General features: G+C 39.9%; 1 protein-coding gene across 3 annotated transcripts in view; it reads left to right on the forward strand.

Annotated features, from left to right (window-relative positions):
• The window catches only part of kirrel1b (kirre like nephrin family adhesion molecule 1b), a 97,249-nt gene that overhangs the window by 63,390 nt on the left and 13,582 nt on the right, over window positions 1-20,277 (forward strand). For 2 of the 3 annotated variants that reach the window (XM_008433976.2, XM_008433977.2), the window contains exons 3-10: window positions 2,916-3,065; window positions 4,804-4,961; window positions 8,235-8,385; window positions 9,787-9,892; window positions 11,754-11,902; window positions 13,194-13,321; window positions 13,919-14,045; window positions 18,975-19,075. In XM_008433976.2, the coding sequence (XP_008432198.1) occupies window positions 2,916-3,065; window positions 4,804-4,961; window positions 8,235-8,385; window positions 9,787-9,892; window positions 11,754-11,902; window positions 13,194-13,321; window positions 13,919-14,045; window positions 18,975-19,075 (1,070 nt within the window). Of the gene's footprint in view, window positions 1-2,915; window positions 3,066-4,508; window positions 4,626-4,803; window positions 4,962-8,234; window positions 8,386-9,786; window positions 9,893-11,753; window positions 11,903-13,193; window positions 13,322-13,918; window positions 14,046-18,974; window positions 19,076-20,277 lie in introns of those variants that run through there. The other variant, XM_008433978.2, reaches the window with a different exon arrangement.

Genomic DNA, 20,277 nt, shown 5'->3' on the forward strand with positions numbered 1-20,277 from the left:
AGCTGATCATTTTTCTGTTACTGCCCCTCATCATCACTTTCAGCTTCCCAGATTCCCTCTGTTGCTTCTCCTTCCTCTTCCTCACATCCGTTTCTCCTCCTGCTCTCTGTTGGTCATTAATGCTCCCTTTGTCCTTGTAGCCCTTCACAACACTGTCCTGCTGAAGACCACTCTTAATAAGCATGTTGTCCTCTTTGTCTGCTTTTTCTTTGCTTTTCGGCCGTCCATCACTGCCTCCTGTCCACTTTTCAGACCCAGCTGCCATTCCTTCCTTCATCCCCCGCCTGATATTTATGTTTATGTCGTGCTCTTGACCGGCATGTCCAGCATATTGGAAGGCTGTAATTTATTTAAGTGTGTAATGAATATATTATGAGCCAATGGAGTGGTGCAGGTGCGTGATGTACGTTGGGTAAAAGAGGTTTTTGGGAAACGTGACCTGCATGGCTAAATGTGGCTGTTTTGGACAAGTGTAGGCATACATTGTGCTGCAAATTCAAACCTGCAGCTCACCCACGCGCGTGCCTTTCATTCAGCTAAACAGCTCAGCAGCACTTAGTTGTGCAGGCAGATATGAGATGCGTTCAGTTGGAAGAGATTCCTACATAATCAATGCACAGGTGCACATTTAGACTCAGTGAATTTCTATGAAACACACTCATCCGTTCTCCACCTGCAGACGTCAGTGGTATCAGTTTATTGTTCTTCCTCCTGCTCCTTCTTCCCCTTCTCCCTGGGGTGCTTTCACCTCTGTGGTTGCTATGCTGCGAGATGCTGGAGTGGGTGATGTAATCTCCACTAATACTTTTGCCGTCCCCCCGCACCCCCAGCTTCTCCTCCTCCTCCTCCTCAACTCGCCCTCCCAACCCGCCACCCTTCTTGTTTCTCTCTCTGCGCCCCAACCTGCCTCCCTCCCTCCTGAATCCATGATGTCATGAGAGGATCGGGCACGCAGGATCAATGAGTGCCCCCTAGTGGGACGTCACGCTCAATTATGTCTTTGTGTGCGAGGCGATGGTTCAAACATAAAGGAGGGGGCGTGGGGGTGCTGCTGTAATTGGAAGATCGCTGCCTGTAGTTTTGCAGTTTTCAAATCACACAAGGATTGATTTGGCACTTTTCGTATATGCGACTGTGTTTGATCCGTCTTTCTGCAGATGTTTATCTATATATTAGTGAATGTGTGTGTTTTTACCATCTTATGTGAGCGAATGAGGCACATTTCTGATCTCCAGACAGAGCAGTTAAGACAAAAAGAAGTCTTTGAAACATCTGAAGTAAACGCTCAATGTTCCCAGTGTGGTTCGATAACAAGCGATGACGTTTCTGCGTACCTGCAAGTCCTACTTTCTGTTTGCCACCTCTGATTCATCTAATGAGATTTTGATTCAGCATTTATCCATTTCTGAAGAGCTTGTACCTTTTGCCTTGTGCTGTAAACAATGCAGGCAGATATCAGTCTTTCACACATTTGAAAGAAAATAGAAGAATAGTGATGGATGATTAATACATGACGTTTCTGCTCTTAAAAAATGAAGGAACTGTTGAGGAGCAATTAATGATTAAGGATGTTAATTAATGTCATTATTAGGAATTTAACAACCAGAAGAAAATTCTGCTTTATAAAAGAGCTAAGGTTGATACTCTGGCACAGTTCAGCTCCTGGATAAAAAAGATATCTCATTACCCTTTTACCCTTTTTCACAAAATAGTTGTGTCATAATCCTGCAAAGAGGAGCCACAGCTCAATAATTTGCGAACATCTGAGCTTTCATAATTCAAGCCGGTGTCACTGACGGGGTCGATACAGTGATATACATTTCTAAACGGTTTCCAAAAGGTTAAACACATCAGTGGTATTTGATGGTATTTTAATTTTCTTCTATTTTCAAGCATAACTGCTGCTGAAGTAATTATAATTACCTGAAACCTGGGGATCTTGTCTCTGCAAACTTTGGCATGAGTTGCCCACTATCCATTAAATATGCACCGCAAAGAGATGATGTCTGTGCTTCGATCTTAAATCCCGACCAGCTGCAAAGACAGCCTGTAATCGCTGCCTCACACAACTCAGCTCCAACACCGCTCTGCCCCTAACAGTTTGTTTTGTCTGAAATTCACAGATATTCATATTTGTGCCAGATAAATCCATCCATTTTATTTACACATTATTTATATATTGCATATTTTTGACCATACTCCGACTCCTTCTAAGTTTAAAGAGGAAATATTATGTGAAATTGACTTTTTTGAGCTGAATATGTTATAATGTTATTCCCTCATCAAAAAAACATATTTGTAGTGTCACCTTGATTCTTTCATGTATGTTTCCGAAATCATTTAGTCTCCCATGGCAACCATTTGCCTCAAAGGCGACCTAGCTCCGTTTTCGAGGTGCAGCTCCTCCTCAGAGCTGCAGTTTTCAAACAACAGAGCACCTTTACCCTGCAACTCCCCCACTCAGCTCCTTCAGACTAGCCAGCAGCAATTAGCAAACATGTGGTGGAACTGCACATCTGCTGAGCTCATTATGCAAGCTACTTCTCAGTGCAACGCTGGTAAAAACGTTGTGAAAGGATTAATAGAGGAGCCATGTTGCGATGACTTCCTGAAGGTGGCGATTCAAAAAGAGCAGGAGCTTTTAAAGAGACAGAGACCCAATTTCAAGGCTGAATTACAAAGTAAAATTTCTTTAAAGTCATATTTGGTATATGTAGCATTTTTATACCAACTGAAAGTAGCACATTTACTTCATTGTGCTATAAAATGGCTACTGAATGGCAATGATGTGGAATTACGCTGATTCAAATGGTTGATTTCAGAGCAAATTTTGGGTGAACTAAAACATCACACAGAGGAAAATATTTGTGATATTCCTGTTTCTTGATTGCATTGTTGCTGTGTGCCTCTTTCAGCCTGGCCCAGGTATCGCGTGCTGCGGGCGCTGGACACCGGCCAGTTCAATTTGGAGATCTCACACGCTGAGCTGTCAGATGACTCCCTGTACGAGTGTCAGGCCACGGAGGCCGCCCTGCGCTCCAGGAGAGCCAAGCTCAACGTGCTTAGTAAGTGAGCTGCTTCTGTAAGAGCAACAGTCAAGTTGCTCTGGTTTTTCTTTCATATATTACTGTTTTCCAACCTGTTTGAATCATCCTTTTCCTTCTATAGAACGTTGAGATGCTCTATATTTGGGTTAGCTTACTTTGGGGTCTTCTCTAAGCGTCAAACAAAAGAGGGTCACAGTTGACCATGGCTGTTTTAAAGCAAGTAGCTTAGCACCGTTTCACTTACAAAGACATTAAACTGCACAGATCTACAGTCTTCTTAATGTGTATAGTATGTGCTTATAGACAGCTCTTCTTGTAGGAGAGGGAGCTCCAGCCTAATCATTAATCAAGTTCTAAGTTCATGAAGTTGGAGGGCAACTTTTATTTGTCAGCTTCCCAGGCTCTGACACCGGACACACCACATTCCCTGCTTCCTCAGTTGGTCAGCCTCCTAAACAACCAACCGTCTAATGTCTTCCTTGCATCACCAAAGGTTATTCTTATCTCCATCAGAGACCTCTGCACATAGATCCAAAAATAAACAGATTTCCCTGAAGCAAGAGAGGCCGCTGCAGATGTGCACAGCTATGAATAGCCTAAACATGTTCAGCACAAGTCCACATGTCAAAGTTTTTGTTCTTCCACTAATTGATGGAGAAGAAGTGTAACATCTCAATATGTAATGAACTGATCCAGATCTCAATTACTTGTTTTGTTGCCGTGTTTATAATTTGTTTGCTTTATTACAAAATGTGTGTTATAGATGAGATCTCAACGACACGACCTGTATAAATACAGGTCAAATAAAGAAAATAAGGTATAGAAGGAAAAAAGCCCTTCTGAGACATTATGGTCTTGAGAAAAGCTGAAGTCTATTAGTAAGAGGCCAAGTCAAGCTGTGAATCACTGGAATGTGTTGTGTAATTAATGAGTCACTGCAGCCCTTGTCTTGGTAAAAGACAACGTCCTGCCCTCAAACTTTTACCCAGAGGGTCATTTCACCGCACAGTCATCAGAAACGTCTAGGGAGTGTTCATAAGTTACACTGTTTTTACTGGTTTCACATAAAAACTCCAGTCATTCTATTGGCATCAGCTCCAACAGGAAAAGAGAGATGTTAAAAGGAAAAAATATGTATTAAAATAAACAAATAAAAAACAGACTACTGTGTGGTTAAATACATTACGACAAACATGAAACTGGGATCACTGAAATATGGTTTTGCATGTTTGTTTTTTCCCATAATGCGTATTTTCTTGCTTCTTTCTGTCCAGCTACATTTTGTATCCTTGCAAGTTCATTATAAAGTGAAAATAGAGTCTTTTTATCAACAGAGATCATCAACCTAACGATGAGCACCTTGATGTCGTTACCAATGATACTTTGAGTCATGAAAGTCTTGAGTTTCACTAAAAGGGCCAAAAAATATGTGCAGTTCATGCTCAGTGCTCCCAGAATATTTTGAGATATTAAATCAGCGAGAAGGTTAAAAGTCAGAAAGTTAGACTCTCCTGAGGAAAACGCTCGAGAGCCCTTTTGGACTTTCCAGAAGGTGACATTGCACTTTGCTTTTGATTGGTGAGAAAAATTCCACTTCTAAAGTGTGAACTTCTTTGAAAGAAACTTATAAGAGCCAATATTCTCTTGACCTATGGGGAAAAACTGGAGTGTGTGTGTGGACAGATGTGGCTGTTCTTTAAACCTGAGTGCCCTTGCGTTAAAGTCAAGAGTATGGATTTGTGTGTCTGTCCTGCAGTCCCCCCTGAGGATCCGGTGGTGGAGGGAACGCCAGAGCTGCTGCTGATGGCTGGAACTGCATTCAACCTGACCTGCGTGACCCGCGGGGCCAAGCCTGCAGCTCACATCCAGTGGACCAAGAATGGCATCCCTGTGGAGGGAGCACACCACTCTACGGTGACTCACACACACACAAACACACACCCTTGAATGCATGAACATATAAACACTCACACTTGTACCGAGAAGAAAAGCCAGAAACCTCAGATGAGTTTATAGCATTTAAATATATGCAAAATGTCTCAAAATTGCTTTGAGAAAGACATTCTTACACGAAGCTTAATTTTCCAAGAATGGAAAACCTGAAATTTTAATAAAATGCCATGTTCTCTGTTTTTATAGTTAAACAGCTGATTGTATTTTTGTCACAGAGCCTGAGTGTGTCAGGTCATAAACTCACATAAACATGGTAGCATCAGCTAAGCCAAAGGATCTGTTGTTTTTAATCGCTGAATTATTTTTTAACCAACGAGAAAAAGCCATGGGATTAGAAAAAAATCTCCCTTCTTTCCATATGCCTGATTTTGTGCTTTCATCTTCGACATATGAAGAACAGAAAACTTTGAGTGGTTTCCAGGCAACAAAGGAAAGCTAACGATGTATCAAACCACAGTAAATAGTCGACAATATCAAAATCTGAAAAAAGGGACTAATTGACAAAATATATGAAAAGTAAAAACATATTAAATAATATTTTATTTGTCATTAGCCACCACTTGTCTAATTATTTCTAACAAGGCTGAGAAAGGTAGAAATTAAAAAGCTGGTAGATGTGGATGAAAAAAGCAGGAAGAAGCAGCATTAATTATTTATTTGGTTATGATGAATTTATGAAGCATTCAGAATCGGTTACAGTTGCAGAAATTAACTCAGGCACAGAAGGTTGCAAAAGGACACAACCAGCTGCAATTCACTCCCGGGTAAATATTTCAACTATTCTTTTTCTTAAACATTTGCTCTGCAGAGACCTGCTGCCATACCTGCTGCTGGTTACATGGGTGGATGTTCATTTCATCACACTTTATAATACAGAAGCTATTCAGCATACAAAACATTCAAAAATATTGTATAGTTTTCATAAAGTCACAAACAGATTGAATAACCAGAGGACCATGAATCAAGTATTCATCCACATGCCAATGAAAATATGTTGCTTTTTTAACTACCTGCAAATATCTTCACTGTTGCATTTTGTGTCATAACCTTAGGTGGATACTGTATTTGATAGATATAAGAAAAGCTGTTTTCACAGACTAAAACATGGCATATCAGAAGCTCAAATATGAATTTACTTGTTTGCTGTTGTTCTTTTGCTCAGCTATAGGTGAAGGTTGTCTGCAATATTTACATGTTTACTTTTAAACGCCGAAGGGGCTTCTGCAGCTCACTGTGCCTCAGGCTGAGTGGAAATGATTCAGGTGTAGAACATGGCAGCCATTTGAATATATAAACACGAAGCAGAAGTGTTACTAACATAAGTAAATTAAACCATAAGAAATAAAAGAAATAATGAATATGAAGTATCTATCGATGACTTAAGACTTAAGTTATTGGTTTCAGTAAAATATGCCAGCGGCTCCGTCCAGGAAAAGTTTTACAAATGTTTCAAGCAGTACTAGATGTTTAATTGGGAGAATAATCGAAACAAAGTCCATGTAGTTAATGTAAAAAAAGCTACATTTATGTTATAATAAGAAATACCCAATTCAGGTTTATTTCTTTAGTGCCGAAATGTTGCAACAAATGTCATATCAAGGCACTTTACAAAAAAAACTGATTCAATTCAATCATAAATACATTTCATTATTTGTTTAATATAGTCAGGTTTTATTTATCTAAAGCTAAAATTAGATATTTCCTCTGAAAACATCCAGATGCAGGAACTTATGTGACTGATTATTCATCCATAGTCAGAAAACAGTGTTAAAATAATAACTAAATAAATAAAGTTATTGCAAAATCACAAGCAAATGACCAAAAAGCTGAATATTTTTGCAAAAACTAAACATGGAAGCGTACAGAAAGAAACGTCTTCCTCTTTACCAAGTCACTGCTCTTTGATTCTGTGAAGTTACAGAGCAAAAAACATGCCAAACACTTGTTGCCCTGCACACTTGTAACTTGCTTGTAACGCAACTTGAAAGACCCAAAGATCCGAGGCGTGTTTTATTGACCCTGTGAAACTGAGACCGCCTTCAAAACGCTCCTAGAGACACTTCTGGACAACCCAGGAGCTGCTCAGGTCGACACCTCATGCACTCTGATATTTTGCACTCTTTCTCCCGCAGTCAGACTCCACGGGATCCTGTTCTCTCTCCCGCTCACGTGAAATCATGCCTGCAAGCCTCGCGCTCACATATGCTCACTCATGTTTTATTATGCACACAGAATCAGCATCAAACACTCACACACCAACACACATGTTTTTACATCTCTCTCAGACAGTTTTATCCGGCTTCCACACACACATGTGGTCATGCATATTTCATCCTGCTCCTGTGCTGCACCGTTACTGACCGCTCATTCATATTCACAGTCGGGTAGTAACTAGTTACTCAGGTACATTTACCTGAGTTGCTTTTTGGAACAAATTTACTTTTAGGAGTATTTTTACTGCGCTGTACGTTTTAATTTTACTTGAGTAATTTTATTATGAAGTATTTTTACTCTTACTTGAGCAAAATTTCTGGATTTTCTACCCACTGAATGAAAAACAAATGTTTTAATCAAAAATCCACCAGACAGACACTCACCTGCAGTTTTTGTTAAAACTTCAGAAGTTTTATATTGAAAGAAACTGATTTGGAAAAATGTTTCTTTTGCCTGATTTTGTTATTTTGTAATTATGTTGTTTATATGAATCATTTCGGTCTTTAAAATACCAACATTTCCACATAACTTTATATTTTGGTCCAGCCGATGAGGTAATCTTTAATATTAAATGATTGATATTTTGATCGTTACTCAGTGCTTGAGTCGCCTTTTTACCAAATAATTTCTTACTTTATTAATGTTGTGGACGGCTACCTTGACTTTTACTTCAGTAAAAATATGTTGAAGTAGTGCTACTCTAATTTTTGGATACTCTGTCCACCTCTGTTTATGTTACTCCGTCAGTAACTTGACAGATTTGGGAGCTTTTATTCACAAAGACAAAACCTTCTTGTTTCAACAGATGGGTTGATTCGGATTTTTTTTAAAAATCAGTTTTTTCTTCTCTCTGTAAAGTATTTTTTATTATTTGCCTTTTCTTCTTGACCTAATTTATAACTTTTCCTTCACTTTTTCTTGTTTTTTCTCTTGCTGTCTCTTCCCCCCCCCCCATCATTTTTCATCCTTCTCCTGCACTGTTCTCATTCTTCACCTTTCTGACTTTTCTTCGTCAAACAGGAGGTGCTGCCAGACAGGAAGAGAGTGACGAGCCGGAGCTATCTCCCCATCACTCCAGTTGACACTGACAGCGGCAGCAATTTCACCTGTGTGGCCAGCAATCCAGCAGTGCCAATGGGCAAACGAGCCACTGTCACTCTCAACGTCCACCGTACGTTGCTGCTCTCCTCTCTGTGGTTGTTCAGAGTTAAAGGACCCAGTCAGCTGGACGAAGACCAAAAACAAAGCAAAACCGCTGTAATGATCAGTTTTTAAGACTGCCACAAAGCTCTATTTTTTGCTTTATTTCTTATAAGCTCCACATTTTTTCAGGCATCATGCAATCCCGACTTGTGCTAAAATAATTTATTTTATCATAACAAAAAAAAGAGTCCTTGAAAAGCATCACGCAGCCTTTGAGCTGTAAAAGCTTGATTACTTTTTTGTGTAGCTGATTAAAAATAACTTAACGATAACATTTGGATAAAAAAATTTTTTACATTCACTCAACTAATTGTGCAGTTTTTGGAAATAGCCAAATCCACAAGGGCAGAATTATTGTAACCCATAAAGACTTAGAAGATCCTCTTTTACTGCGATAGCAAGATCTCACACTGGACAATTATGAAAGTACAACCTTATTTAGAGTGCATTTATAATGGATATTGGGTTATTAGTAGAATTATTGAAGGCCCTAACAGTTCACTATTTATCTGAAGCAGTTATTAAAGATATAGTTTTTAATATATTCTTAAAGTGTCGATGAGTTTGTTTCTTAATTTATGAAGTGAATATGTAGATGGTTCAAAAGCAGAAGTTAAGGAAATAGTTATGCCTTTTAAAGAAGGGTATTTAGTTAAACTTGTTTCTGGATAAAATATAGTTACAGCCAAGTAGATGAAGTACATGAATGTCCAATTCAATCTAAAATATTTCATATTTAAAATTATTCCTAAACAAACTCTGTGATGTACACTTTAGTGCATTGACCCACTCAAAAAACCCTTATAACTGCCTATTTTAATAATTGAAACATCAAATATACCATAATATGCATTAATAAGCACAATAGAAACATCACTACAGAAGCTAATATTTACAGTCTTCCTCATTTTTGCTCTTGGGGGTTCAGCCAATCAGCGGCAAGGAAATTATGCAGCTCCTAAAATGAATGTTTTGCAAATGCCAGCCAATAGCAGGTCAAGCAGCAATCTGCTTCTTGACACGTTGCATTTAAAAATGTGCTACAAAAATAAACGTGAATAACCTGGATTCACATTCCACAGAAAAATCTGAAGAGTAGGGCGTCCACTGTATCCATACACAAACAAACATATTATTTCAGAATGTAATTTTGCCCCAATATTTTGAAAAGCAGTAAAATGTAGAGTGAACTACATGTTGTGTAGCTAGACACCAACGTGTTAAACGTCTCAGGAATTCAGCATTTTTTATGTTAAACTTGTTGGCTTGTTTGACTTCAGTTCAGGTCCTCATTGATTTATGCAAAGGAAATTCACTCTGTCAGTTTCTGCTTACAACAGACTCTGCATCTGTATCTCCCCCTGTGCAGACCCTCCCACTGTGACCTTGTCCATCGAACCTCGCTCTGTCCTGGAGGGAGAAAGAGTCACATTCACCTGCCAGGCCACCGCCAACCCGCCCATCATGGGCTACAGGTCTGATTGATGACAACTCTCATGTTTGCACAGATGGCGAAATGAAAATTCAAGCGATTACCCTGGGGAAATACTAAAGTTAGACGGTGCCACTGACCCCGTAAGGAAGCCTCTATTATTAAAAAAAAGAAGAAGCTGTGCCTCTGACCTGATGCTGTGAAGGCACATTTGCATCATTGTCAGTGATTGCAAAACTAAAAATTTTAAAAATACGAATTTGCAAACAGAACATGTAAAACGTATCCTAAGTGACTGGTTTTTTTATGTTTTCATTTTTTTAATACAGTGCTGTGAAGAATATTAAAAGATGTCTTTTGCTTTTGTGTTATCAAACAATTTTAATGTTGTTAAAAGTAAATGCAGTTTAAAAATAGTGGAATATTCATGTAAAAAAGGCTTTCCAAATTAACGTGGTCCTATGTGGAGAGTAATTGGACAGCACAACCAACCTAACAATTGGCTGTGCTGTCCAACAACCGCCATCAGGAGGTCATGTTATCTAAATGGTCTTGCTAACGGCTGTCGGAGTTGCATGTTGGCCACTGACAACATTTAACCCTGATTTCCTGTTATTATTTTCCTCGAAATCTCTCTGACCGCAGCGCCTTGGAGATAACTAACCCCAGGAATGTTGAGGGAAGTTCAGTTCCTCCAGATAATGGGAACAGAAATTGCAACCGCGACTGGTCTGTTGCTGACAAACGCCATAGAATAATTGATAGGTGGCTTCTTATTAATTGGATTTGGGTCTGGAGTTTAACTGGGTCACTCCGAAATTGTCGTTTTGTTCCTTTTTGGTTTTGTAACACTTTACAGATTAATAAACGTCAATAATCTTCCCATCTTTGTTTGAAATGTTTTCTTCTTTCTTTAGGTGGGGGTGCGATGTGCTGCTTTGAGACCCTTAATCCTACTTCATGTTGTCACACTGGTTCTGTTTCAGTGTTTTTTACAGATGATCTAGTCACCAGGGTAGATAAATTATAGCCTCTTGCCCTCATTTATGAAATCCTTATTTGAAATCTAAATTGCTGAATTTAGACTGCCTGAAATATGTTTGACTTGAAACATTTAAATGTAGCAAAATGACAAATCTATAAGGGGCAAATACTTTTTCACAGCACTCTATTTGTTCAACAAATTTTACCAGCCTTTGGAAACAATTCCTAAAAAATATCCTTCCCTCTGCCAGCCACTGCAGCCTGGAGGTCTAAATGAACTCATATCTGCATTTGGCTTTAATTGTAGCTCAAGATGTGAGGAAGGTTTTGATGTTGGTGGTCCTGCAGTGCAACATTAGCAGCCTGATCGGATGATCAATGCCAATGGGTTTCCTTTCATCTACTCCAATCTGCTCGTGTTCACTCTGAGGAGCTGCTCCTGAATCGTAATTTCTGCTTAGAGAACAAAATTTGTGAAACTATTGAACATTTTGTGTAGTCGAACGGAGAGTTTTATCGTAAGCGACATCTCCGAAGCACTGAAAGTGCAAAAAAAAAAGGCTGAGGTCTGAAACTCTATCAGAGAGGGTCCTGATGTGGGAACACTGCCAGGTACTTAGGCACAGAGCCTACAGAATGTGCATTAAAATGTCATTCTGTGGAGAATGTGCAATATGTTGATATGATTTTCAGCTAGATATTTGGCAAGCAACCATATGGATTTCAGAAATTATTCTAATTTATTGCAGAGTTTCCCTTGAGCATGAGAATCAAGTCATATTTTCTTTCACATTCATAGAGTGAAAATCCCACATTAAGATCCTCACACAGCTTCTGAAATTCCCTGCAGGCAGCCCGACGTAGTAATGATTTGCAGCCGTGTGAAACGTGTTAAAGGGTGTTGTGTTTTTCTCCGCCAGGTGGGCTAAAGGTGGCGTGCTGCTGGAGGGGGCCAGGGAAAGTGTGTTTGTCACCACAGCAGATCATTCATTCTTCACTGAGCCCGTGTCATGTCAGGTGTTCAACGCAGTGGGAAGCACCAACGTCAGCATCCTCGTGGACGTGCACTGTGAGTCAATAGTAAACACTCGTGTGCTGAGGAGGACAATAAAGCTGCGTTTCACCTAAGGAAGCAAGTTATAGCTTCGGTTTTACGTAAATAAATAAAAGGCTTAATGAAGTTGCTGACAAACCATGTGATGTTTGTAGTTATGTGGTGTAATTCTGGCTACATGTGATGATGACTGTCGTATTAAAAGAGTTCATCAAAAATAATTGGTTTAAAGCTTTTGTGTATCGTTCAAAACATGTCATAAGGTTAAGCTAATTCCAGAAGCCTTATCGATTCTAACTATAACTTTAGTGTGTATCTGAGGTGATTTTAATGTAGGAACACTTCTGGTTTGTCCAAGATTCAACCCTGTAACTGTAGACTTAGGGCTGACTCACAGCAGTCTGTTTAGTCAAACTCTAGTTTGTCTAGAAAGTTTGGTTCGTTTGGGGAGGTGTGAATGAACTCTGATGCGGACCAAATAAGCAAACTATGGTCCGCCTAAAATTCTAGCAGTCGGTTTTGGTTAAAGTGAATTCTGGTGCAGTTCGAATGCATCTGTGGATGCAAGTGGACCAGAAACTGCTCCAAAAGCAGGAAGTTAACTTTAGTGCAGGGCATTCTGGGTAAATATATTCAAAACTAACACGAGAGTCTCATGCTACATGGAGAAATGGATTGTGGCCTTTTGCTAATAATGAAAGAGAAATTCTACAATCGCTAAAATCTGACAGCACTTCCTTTTGTTTAGATTTTGCAAGGAAGGAAGTTGCGCTCAGTCTCTTCTTCAAAGTTTTTTGTGTCATTTTCTTCAGTAGTTGTTGGTGCAGCACCACTACAGTTTCATTTGACACAGTGCAGTGGAAATGTAACAAATGTTGCAGTTTTGGTCCCTAATCAAATTGAGTCTACTGTACTGTACTGGACTGTACTGTAGTCTTCCTCCTTATCCACAGCTCTTGTCATTGTTCTCAAATAGCTCAGTCTTTGTTTCGTCTGATGATAAACCCTTTCCCCACAAAGTATATGGCTTGCCTTTGCATTCAGCTGAAAATTTTACTAAGTTGTTCTGTGATCTTTACACTCCTGCAGAAAGCAGTTAAATTCATCCCTAAAAGCCTCAATTTCATATAATAGTTTACGTTTTGGAAGTATTTGGCTTCATGACCACTGTGTATCCTTTCAAAATAAAGAAGAAACAGTATTTAATTTTCTTTATTGTTAGGAGTTTATAGTCAGATGATAATTGAGGTTGCTTTTCTTTTGAGAATTTAACCCTTTTGTTGTCGTTTGTGTCCTTTTTTTTTAGTTGGTCCAATTCTGGTGGTGGAGCCCAGACCAGTAACAGTGGATGTGTACTCAGATGTTACTTTGAACTGCAAGTGGGCTGGAAACCCTCCTCTTACCCTCACTTGGACTAAAAAGGGCTCCAGCATGGTAAGAGCACAGCATGAAAAAAAAGCCCCAATAACTGCACATCAACAGAATGTATACATTTATATTATTTATGTCCCCCCACAACTTCCAAATGGGAGGAAATACACTAAACCTACCAAACCCTATAGTCACAGCGATAACGAACATAACGAAAATGGTAAGAGAGGGAGAAAAAAAAATCTCCAAAGCTTGTTGTTTGAGACGTACAGCTAAGAGAGGCATCTTAGGGCCACCAAGTCTCCGTAGAGGGAATCTATTTCAGTGCTTTTCTACACATCCCCAGCAGGAGTTCCAATAATTTTGGAAGGTACTGAAGAATTTGGCTTCACTGCGCATTAAGGAGGCAGATTTCTGAAGTGTTTGCTCACTTAAAGGACTTACTATTAGTTCTGAGACTTCTAAATCTTTAATTCATGCCCCAACCATTTAAGAAAAGGCTTGGGGGAAAAAACCTAATGGAGCCTGCTGAGTGAATCAACATGTTTTATGAATTAAACATTGATCCTCCTCCTTCCATACTCCTTCTCTTTATTGTTCCCTTCCTGAATATCTTTACATCACAACCAGCTGTCCTGTTCTTTATTTATGCGTTTCCAGGTTCTCAGCAACAACAACCAGCTGCATTTGAAGTCAGTGAGCCAGGCCGATGCAGGCCAGTATGTCTGCAAGGCCATCGTGCCGCGCATCGGAGTGGGAGAGATCGAGGTTACGCTTACTGTCAACGGTCAGTTCATATCTGCACATGCTGCTATTTATAGTCATGCTGATATTAGCAGAAACATGGAGGGTGTAAAACAGATCTTCCCTCACGGAGCTGAATTTTGAACATGTGCCAAGCTGGAAAGATGAGTAATTAAACCACTTAGACCTCCATGATCTTTGTTCGGTGGTGTTATGTTATATGCCTGAGTTGCTTAGTTCACATTTGGTCAAGTTTTAAATTTTTAAGATGTTTTCCAAAACATTTTTTCATACATAAGTTTATAATACACCTCCGCTTCATGGTTCAATATTCATGGACTCATCTTGGACAGATTTTACTTTTTTTGTGGAGCATTACTTAAAATTATTTAACATCATATGTATTTGAAAGAAAATGCATCTTGAGAAGCTAAATACCAAGGTGCATTGCTACTTGACACGCTAAAGCAGCAATCCAGTAATTTAATTCATTTTCCTTGGGACTATTTGGTTTTAAGCCTAAGAGCGAAGAAAAGAAAGACTGTAAATATTAGCATCTGTTCAGAGGTTTTTCTGTCGTTTCCTTCAGTAGTTCTTGATGCAGCGCCCCCACATGGCAAGATAGTGAACTGGTTGCTCAAATGATTTGGTTTGTTTGGCAGTGCAGTGTGAAAGTGAACCTCGCCATCTGAAAATGTAACAAATAATGCAGTTTTGGTTCCCAATAGAACCCAGTCTACCAGACTATCAGTTGTGAAAACACCCAAAGATAATAAAAGTGCATGACAACGAGTTTTTAGCTCTTAAATTAAATGCAGGTCAAACGGTGGTTTGGGTATCAGAGCAGGTTGGCTGCAGACCTGCAGGCTTTCAGTTCAAACCCCACTCCCTTCCTTCCCAGGGACAATCAAAGGGGCAGGAAGGGCATCCAGTTTAACACGTCTGCCAATTCTGAGCGCATGCAGCTGTGGAACGAGTGAGGCTGTGGGGCAAAAGGGCAACAGCAAATTACGTTTGTTTTAAATGATGCAGAAGGGGTTCCAGATCTGACTCTATTTCAGATGTGTGCGAGTGACTATAAAATCTAAAAGTCCAGAGCCTTAAAGAAATATTCATACAGGTTAAACTTTGTGCTTGTAAAGTGTAGAAATGTCAAACAAGAAATGGATCTTATGCTGTAGGCTACCACAGAGTAGATGACATGGTTCTCTAAATTTTTAACAAATTTTAAAAAGTTGATATGACAGGAATTGAGCAGTCATTCTGAGACATTCACCACCAAGTCTTGAGTTGGAGTTATTTTTCAAAGAAGATTGAGCGAAAACCTGGAGACGTGCAGAGCTAGTGGAGATACTCTTACAAAAAAAAACACAGTTTTAATTCCACCAAAACTCAGAGGATTGAATACAAAGTAAGCAGCACTTGTCAGATTTTCATTTGTAATCAGACATTTAATATATCCTTCTGTATTGTGCAGATTTAATTGAGGAACCTTTTTGTAAAGTCTGCAGATGATTATTTGGTGATTTTCTGCAGTTCTGACAGGTGAAGGCAACAAATGTGCTGCACACAGTATTAAATGTGAATAGGTTCTGTTGACGTTGCCTAACCTGTTCCTCTGCAACGCTGATCCAAACTGACAAAATACAATAAATATTTCCTCCAGCCCAATATTTTGCAGAAGCCAGTATTTTAATATCAACTAGCTTCATGATTAAACTTATTTGAAATTACAAAACCTAATCCCCCAATTAACAAAGACTAAAAGATGACCTGTGCTTCCTTGAAGATATTAGGAAAAGTCTATACAAAATATGTTCACTACATTTTTTGCACAAAAGCTTTCTTGAATAACAAGATTTTAGTTTACTGCGTTCTGCATGTTTTGAGCACCTTTCAAAATGAGCTGTTCAAGGACCTCCTGTCACTTTAAATCGACATAAGCTGCTGCTAGCCACGCCCCACACCTCAACGTTTACGCTCGTACGTGAAAATGGCTGCTAACGGATGTGCAGTTTTACAACTGTACATCTTTGAAAAGCAGAAGTAGAGCCTCCTGCACAAACAAGAATGCAGCAAGTAGTTCTTAGGTAGTAAGTCAACACCAAAACATTTGTCTTTTCCAGCAGCCATTGTACGGCGGTAAAACCAGCTGACTAAATGCCCTGCAGTTCTGCTGGGGTTGCTAGGTGAGAGAGGCAGCGCCAGCTGATTTGTGACGTTACATATGGAACACCAAAAACTTCTTGCCAAAAAACATCTGGATGGCCTTTTTAAGCACCAGAAGCAAATGGAAGTACAAAAATATGCAAAATATTAATTTTGCACTGTAGCTCCCTTTTAATGTGAACAGAAACATCACAATATCCACTTCCTTTTTAGTGATCACACAAACCCGGCTGCATCCTCTAAGAGGAGTTATTCATACTTTAGCAGAGGGAAGTCACTGCATATAACATCAGCCGGCCCGGCACAGCTAACCATGTCCGACAGCTTTTGCTGGGTCAAGACTGCAGTTGACACTTGGTTAAACACTGCCCTGCCACAGATACTCATGAGCTTAGCTTCGGATTTATATCTCAGCTTTGGATTTCCCCTGCTGGTTTCACAGCTGCTTTACTGTTTTGTATCAAGCTTGATCGGATCATATCAGGCTTTAATTGTGCCCCCCCCCCTGCAGCAGCCGAGTCGCGTCCTTGTAACTTTTATTTAGTCTTGTCTCATCACAGAACAGGAGACTGTGTCACAGTCACTGCATTCACACTGTTTTATTCAGGTTGACAGAGAGCGACAGCGCTGCTGTAAGCAGATTTTATGTGACTTTGCTCAAAGTGTCGGCAAAACCAACAAATTACAAAATCTTGCCTCTGCTGGAGTTTCATAAGTTGCTTTTGAAATAATAATTTTTTGTGGAATAATCAGACTTAAAGGATTCTAAATTTAGATTGGATTCAGATTGTGGAGAAAAAAAAAATGTCTGAACAGGTTTTTTTTTTCTGACAACTTGCTGCCATAAATGTTCAGTGATTATTCCTTCACATTCAATTAACAATGCTCTGACACTTCGAATGCAGGGGCTTCTCTGACATGATGCTGACTGTTATGTTAGCACCATTTACCAAATTTAAGAGATGTGAAAGGCCTGAGGCAGCTGGAATGTGCAATAAATAGTTTAGCAAAGTCTGCTGCACTTATTTGATCCAAAACATTGGAGGTAAAAGTCTTACAGGTGAGCATATCAGATCTGTTTCCCAGCAGATGTTGCAACTTTAAGGGTAGAATAAGCTCAGAAGAACTGGTGAGATGCATAATCATCCTGCACAAGTGGATTGCAGCTCTTTTTTACATGTCCTTGCTTGTTGGCCGACTGAGTAATTCAATACCAAGGGCCATGCCAGAACAGTGTCACTTTAAAGGATTTACTGAAGAGAGTTGAAGACGTCGTAGAAGACAAAAGTTGGTACGTTTTGATGGAATCATCTGGAGTCTTTCTGCTCAAAGCTACTGAGTTTGAGAAACAAATGGGGATTCTGTTTCCTGAGCAAAGTAAGAAAATCCCAGATTTCTACCTATGGAAAATGTTAAGAAATATGAGGTAAAGGAGGTAAGAATGCATAAGGGAGATCTGGGTGATGTATGAAGGATTATTGTTGGGAGCATAGAGATGCAGGATACAGTTAAAGATGAGAGAGGCAGGAATAAGACATGGTGAATAAGGTCAGTATCAATGAGGGAGGTGTGTTTGAGAGAGGATGGAGGTTGGGATGAAGAAAGGGGGGGAATGAGGACTGAGGTAAGTGGAGATGAGCAACATCGGAGATGGATATGGGGGCTGAAGGGAATTAGGTAAGAGATATGAGTTAATGGGCCGGGATACTTGGGAGGTGGACTGAGTGCAGACGTCCACCAGACATGACATGGACCACCGTGTATGCGTAGTCTGTGTCAGACAGAAACTGCTTGATGGAGAACAGTGTCAAATTGTTTTGTGTGCAACACCAAGCTCATAGGGCAGAGAGTAGAGGGTGGGACAGGAGTGGATTTTCCCTCCTGTCCCATCAAACTCTCACAGAAAAAATATTTATTCAATCCCGATCCTGGGAAAGGGTAAAAAAGACTACATTTCTGTCCCATCCCACTCCCGGTAAAATGGCTCCCGCTCTTGTCTCGCTCCGATTGTTTATCTTCATTTATTCTTTCATCACTAAATTTTATCAGGTCATACTCCTGTAAAATGGGTCTACTTTAATCTTCAACTAGTAGCAAACAGCGAGCTATCGCAAGAATCGTCACAGTCATGTAATATCCAGCATGTTCTTCCATAATAAGCTCAGGAACATGTCTATCTTGGAACAAACGTGAATCTACGTTTCCTGGCTTGACCATTTCAGAGCAAAACTGAAACTTTGCTCAGGACTTCGTGTTGCCAGCAGCGTCTGGCACCATCCACCTGACCTCTCCCACCAGAAGTCAAGAAGAGACTGGCAGCGTATCAGCTCAGTCATTCATGGTTTGATGTTTGGTCCTCCATTGCTCTTCTTCTTTGAATCCCAGCAGAGTGCAGCCAGCGGCAGCACTGTGGGCTTCTGGGTCATGCAGTTCTTTTAAGTGTAGGCTGGGTTAAGAAAACTAAAAAATGGCGGCACGTCATGGTAATTTTCTCTATTTTATCGTTCCCGTTCCCGTCTGCTCCCGTTAACTTTTTATCCTGACCATCAAAATCACGTGGTTAACAGTAAAATTTAATCCTGTCCTGTGGGAATCTAGAAAAAAATGTCAGCCTGAAGTCGAGCAACCAGTCTCGAGAGCGCATAGCGTGACTGGTGCTCTCTGCAGCAGTGACAGGTGTGCGGCGGCTGCCCACACACATCACATTTTCCTTCTCCATTATTCTTTTGAATGTGATTTAACCTCAGAGCATCTCAGGTGTGTATGAGTAATCCCCTTTTCTGCCTTGTCGTGTCTCTCCCAGGCCCCCCCATCATCTCCAGTGATCCAGTTCAGTACGCTGTCAGAGGTGAAAAAGGAGGGATCAAGTGTTACATCGCCAGCACCCCCCCACCTGATAAGATTGTAAGTCCATCCTCTGAAGCTGTAATCTTCTCTAGAGTTGCTTGACCTCTTGTGATTGCATCTCCCTCACAGGGAATCCTGATCAAAGCTCCCAGCTCACCTGGAAAACACTCTCTCTCCTTAGCTTGTGTCACTCGGGGTAAAAGACAAGACGGAGGCGACACTGTTCTCCAAGAGTGTCACTAGTATGTGAGAACAAGCTGTTTCTCCTCTGTAGAGGAAGGTGGGACTCATGAAAACAGCTGCTGAGGTGTGTGTTTGAAATCAAAGAGGAGACACACATCCTCCCGTTGAGATGAGACTGAAGCCAACACAGCAGAGAAGATTATAACAATTCAGATACAGATTCCAAAATGTTTCATTTTTAAGTGACATCGAATGAGAGCTTTCAGCCTAAAAATCATCAAGTGGAGAAAATCGTTTTAACATAAATAAAAAAATCTTGACATCTAATTTGCAGCTTTGCAATAAATGATAACCAATTTCCCACAAATCTTTCTTCCTTTTCTTTGCCAGTAGCCCAGTGCTGAAAGTAATGACCTCTACAGATGTAGTTGGTCATTTGGAACGCTTTTTAAGCAGTAACGCCTCAGTAAGTGCCGCTGCAGCATTAAGGGAGGCTAAAGTAATTTAATTAATGGAAAACAGAGTAGCTGCAGTAAGCACTAAAGGGCACCAGGTGGCAAATGTGAGTGGTCATTACAAAATAGCTGGTTGGTCCAGATCCTCTGCCAACTGGAAGCAGAAGTCTGTCATTTCCATAATCTACTTTTGAACTTTAGGAAAATGGAATTTATAGCCATTAAATATAGTACATTTTGTTTAGAAATGTACATTTAGACGATATTCACTCCTAGAAATGGATTGCACTGTATATAATAGCAATTGTAAAAAGCACATTTCTCCAGTTTGATGTTTGCATAGCAACAGCTCCATCCCTTGGACCCACATTTCACTGATAAGAAAGCCCACCTTTATTGTAATAGCTTCAGAATATTCATAGCTTTTCATGCTTTTTTTAAAGCCTTTCATTCTGGTAGACTTTTCTTATGATATGTCAAAAATTAGAAAAATGTGCCTGAGGAATATGAACAACTTTACGCATCTATTTCTCTAGATGCTTGGACCAATCTAGTGTCTGCAACTTAAGTGACCAGAGAAACAGAAGGAGAAATGACCAAAGCTGTGCACTTTGCTCCATT

Source organism: Poecilia reticulata, linkage group LG17 (genome assembly GCF_000633615.1).
Source record: "Poecilia reticulata strain Guanapo linkage group LG17, Guppy_female_1.0+MT, whole genome shotgun sequence".
Lineage (NCBI taxonomy): Eukaryota > Metazoa > Chordata > Actinopteri > Cyprinodontiformes > Poeciliidae > Poecilia > Poecilia reticulata.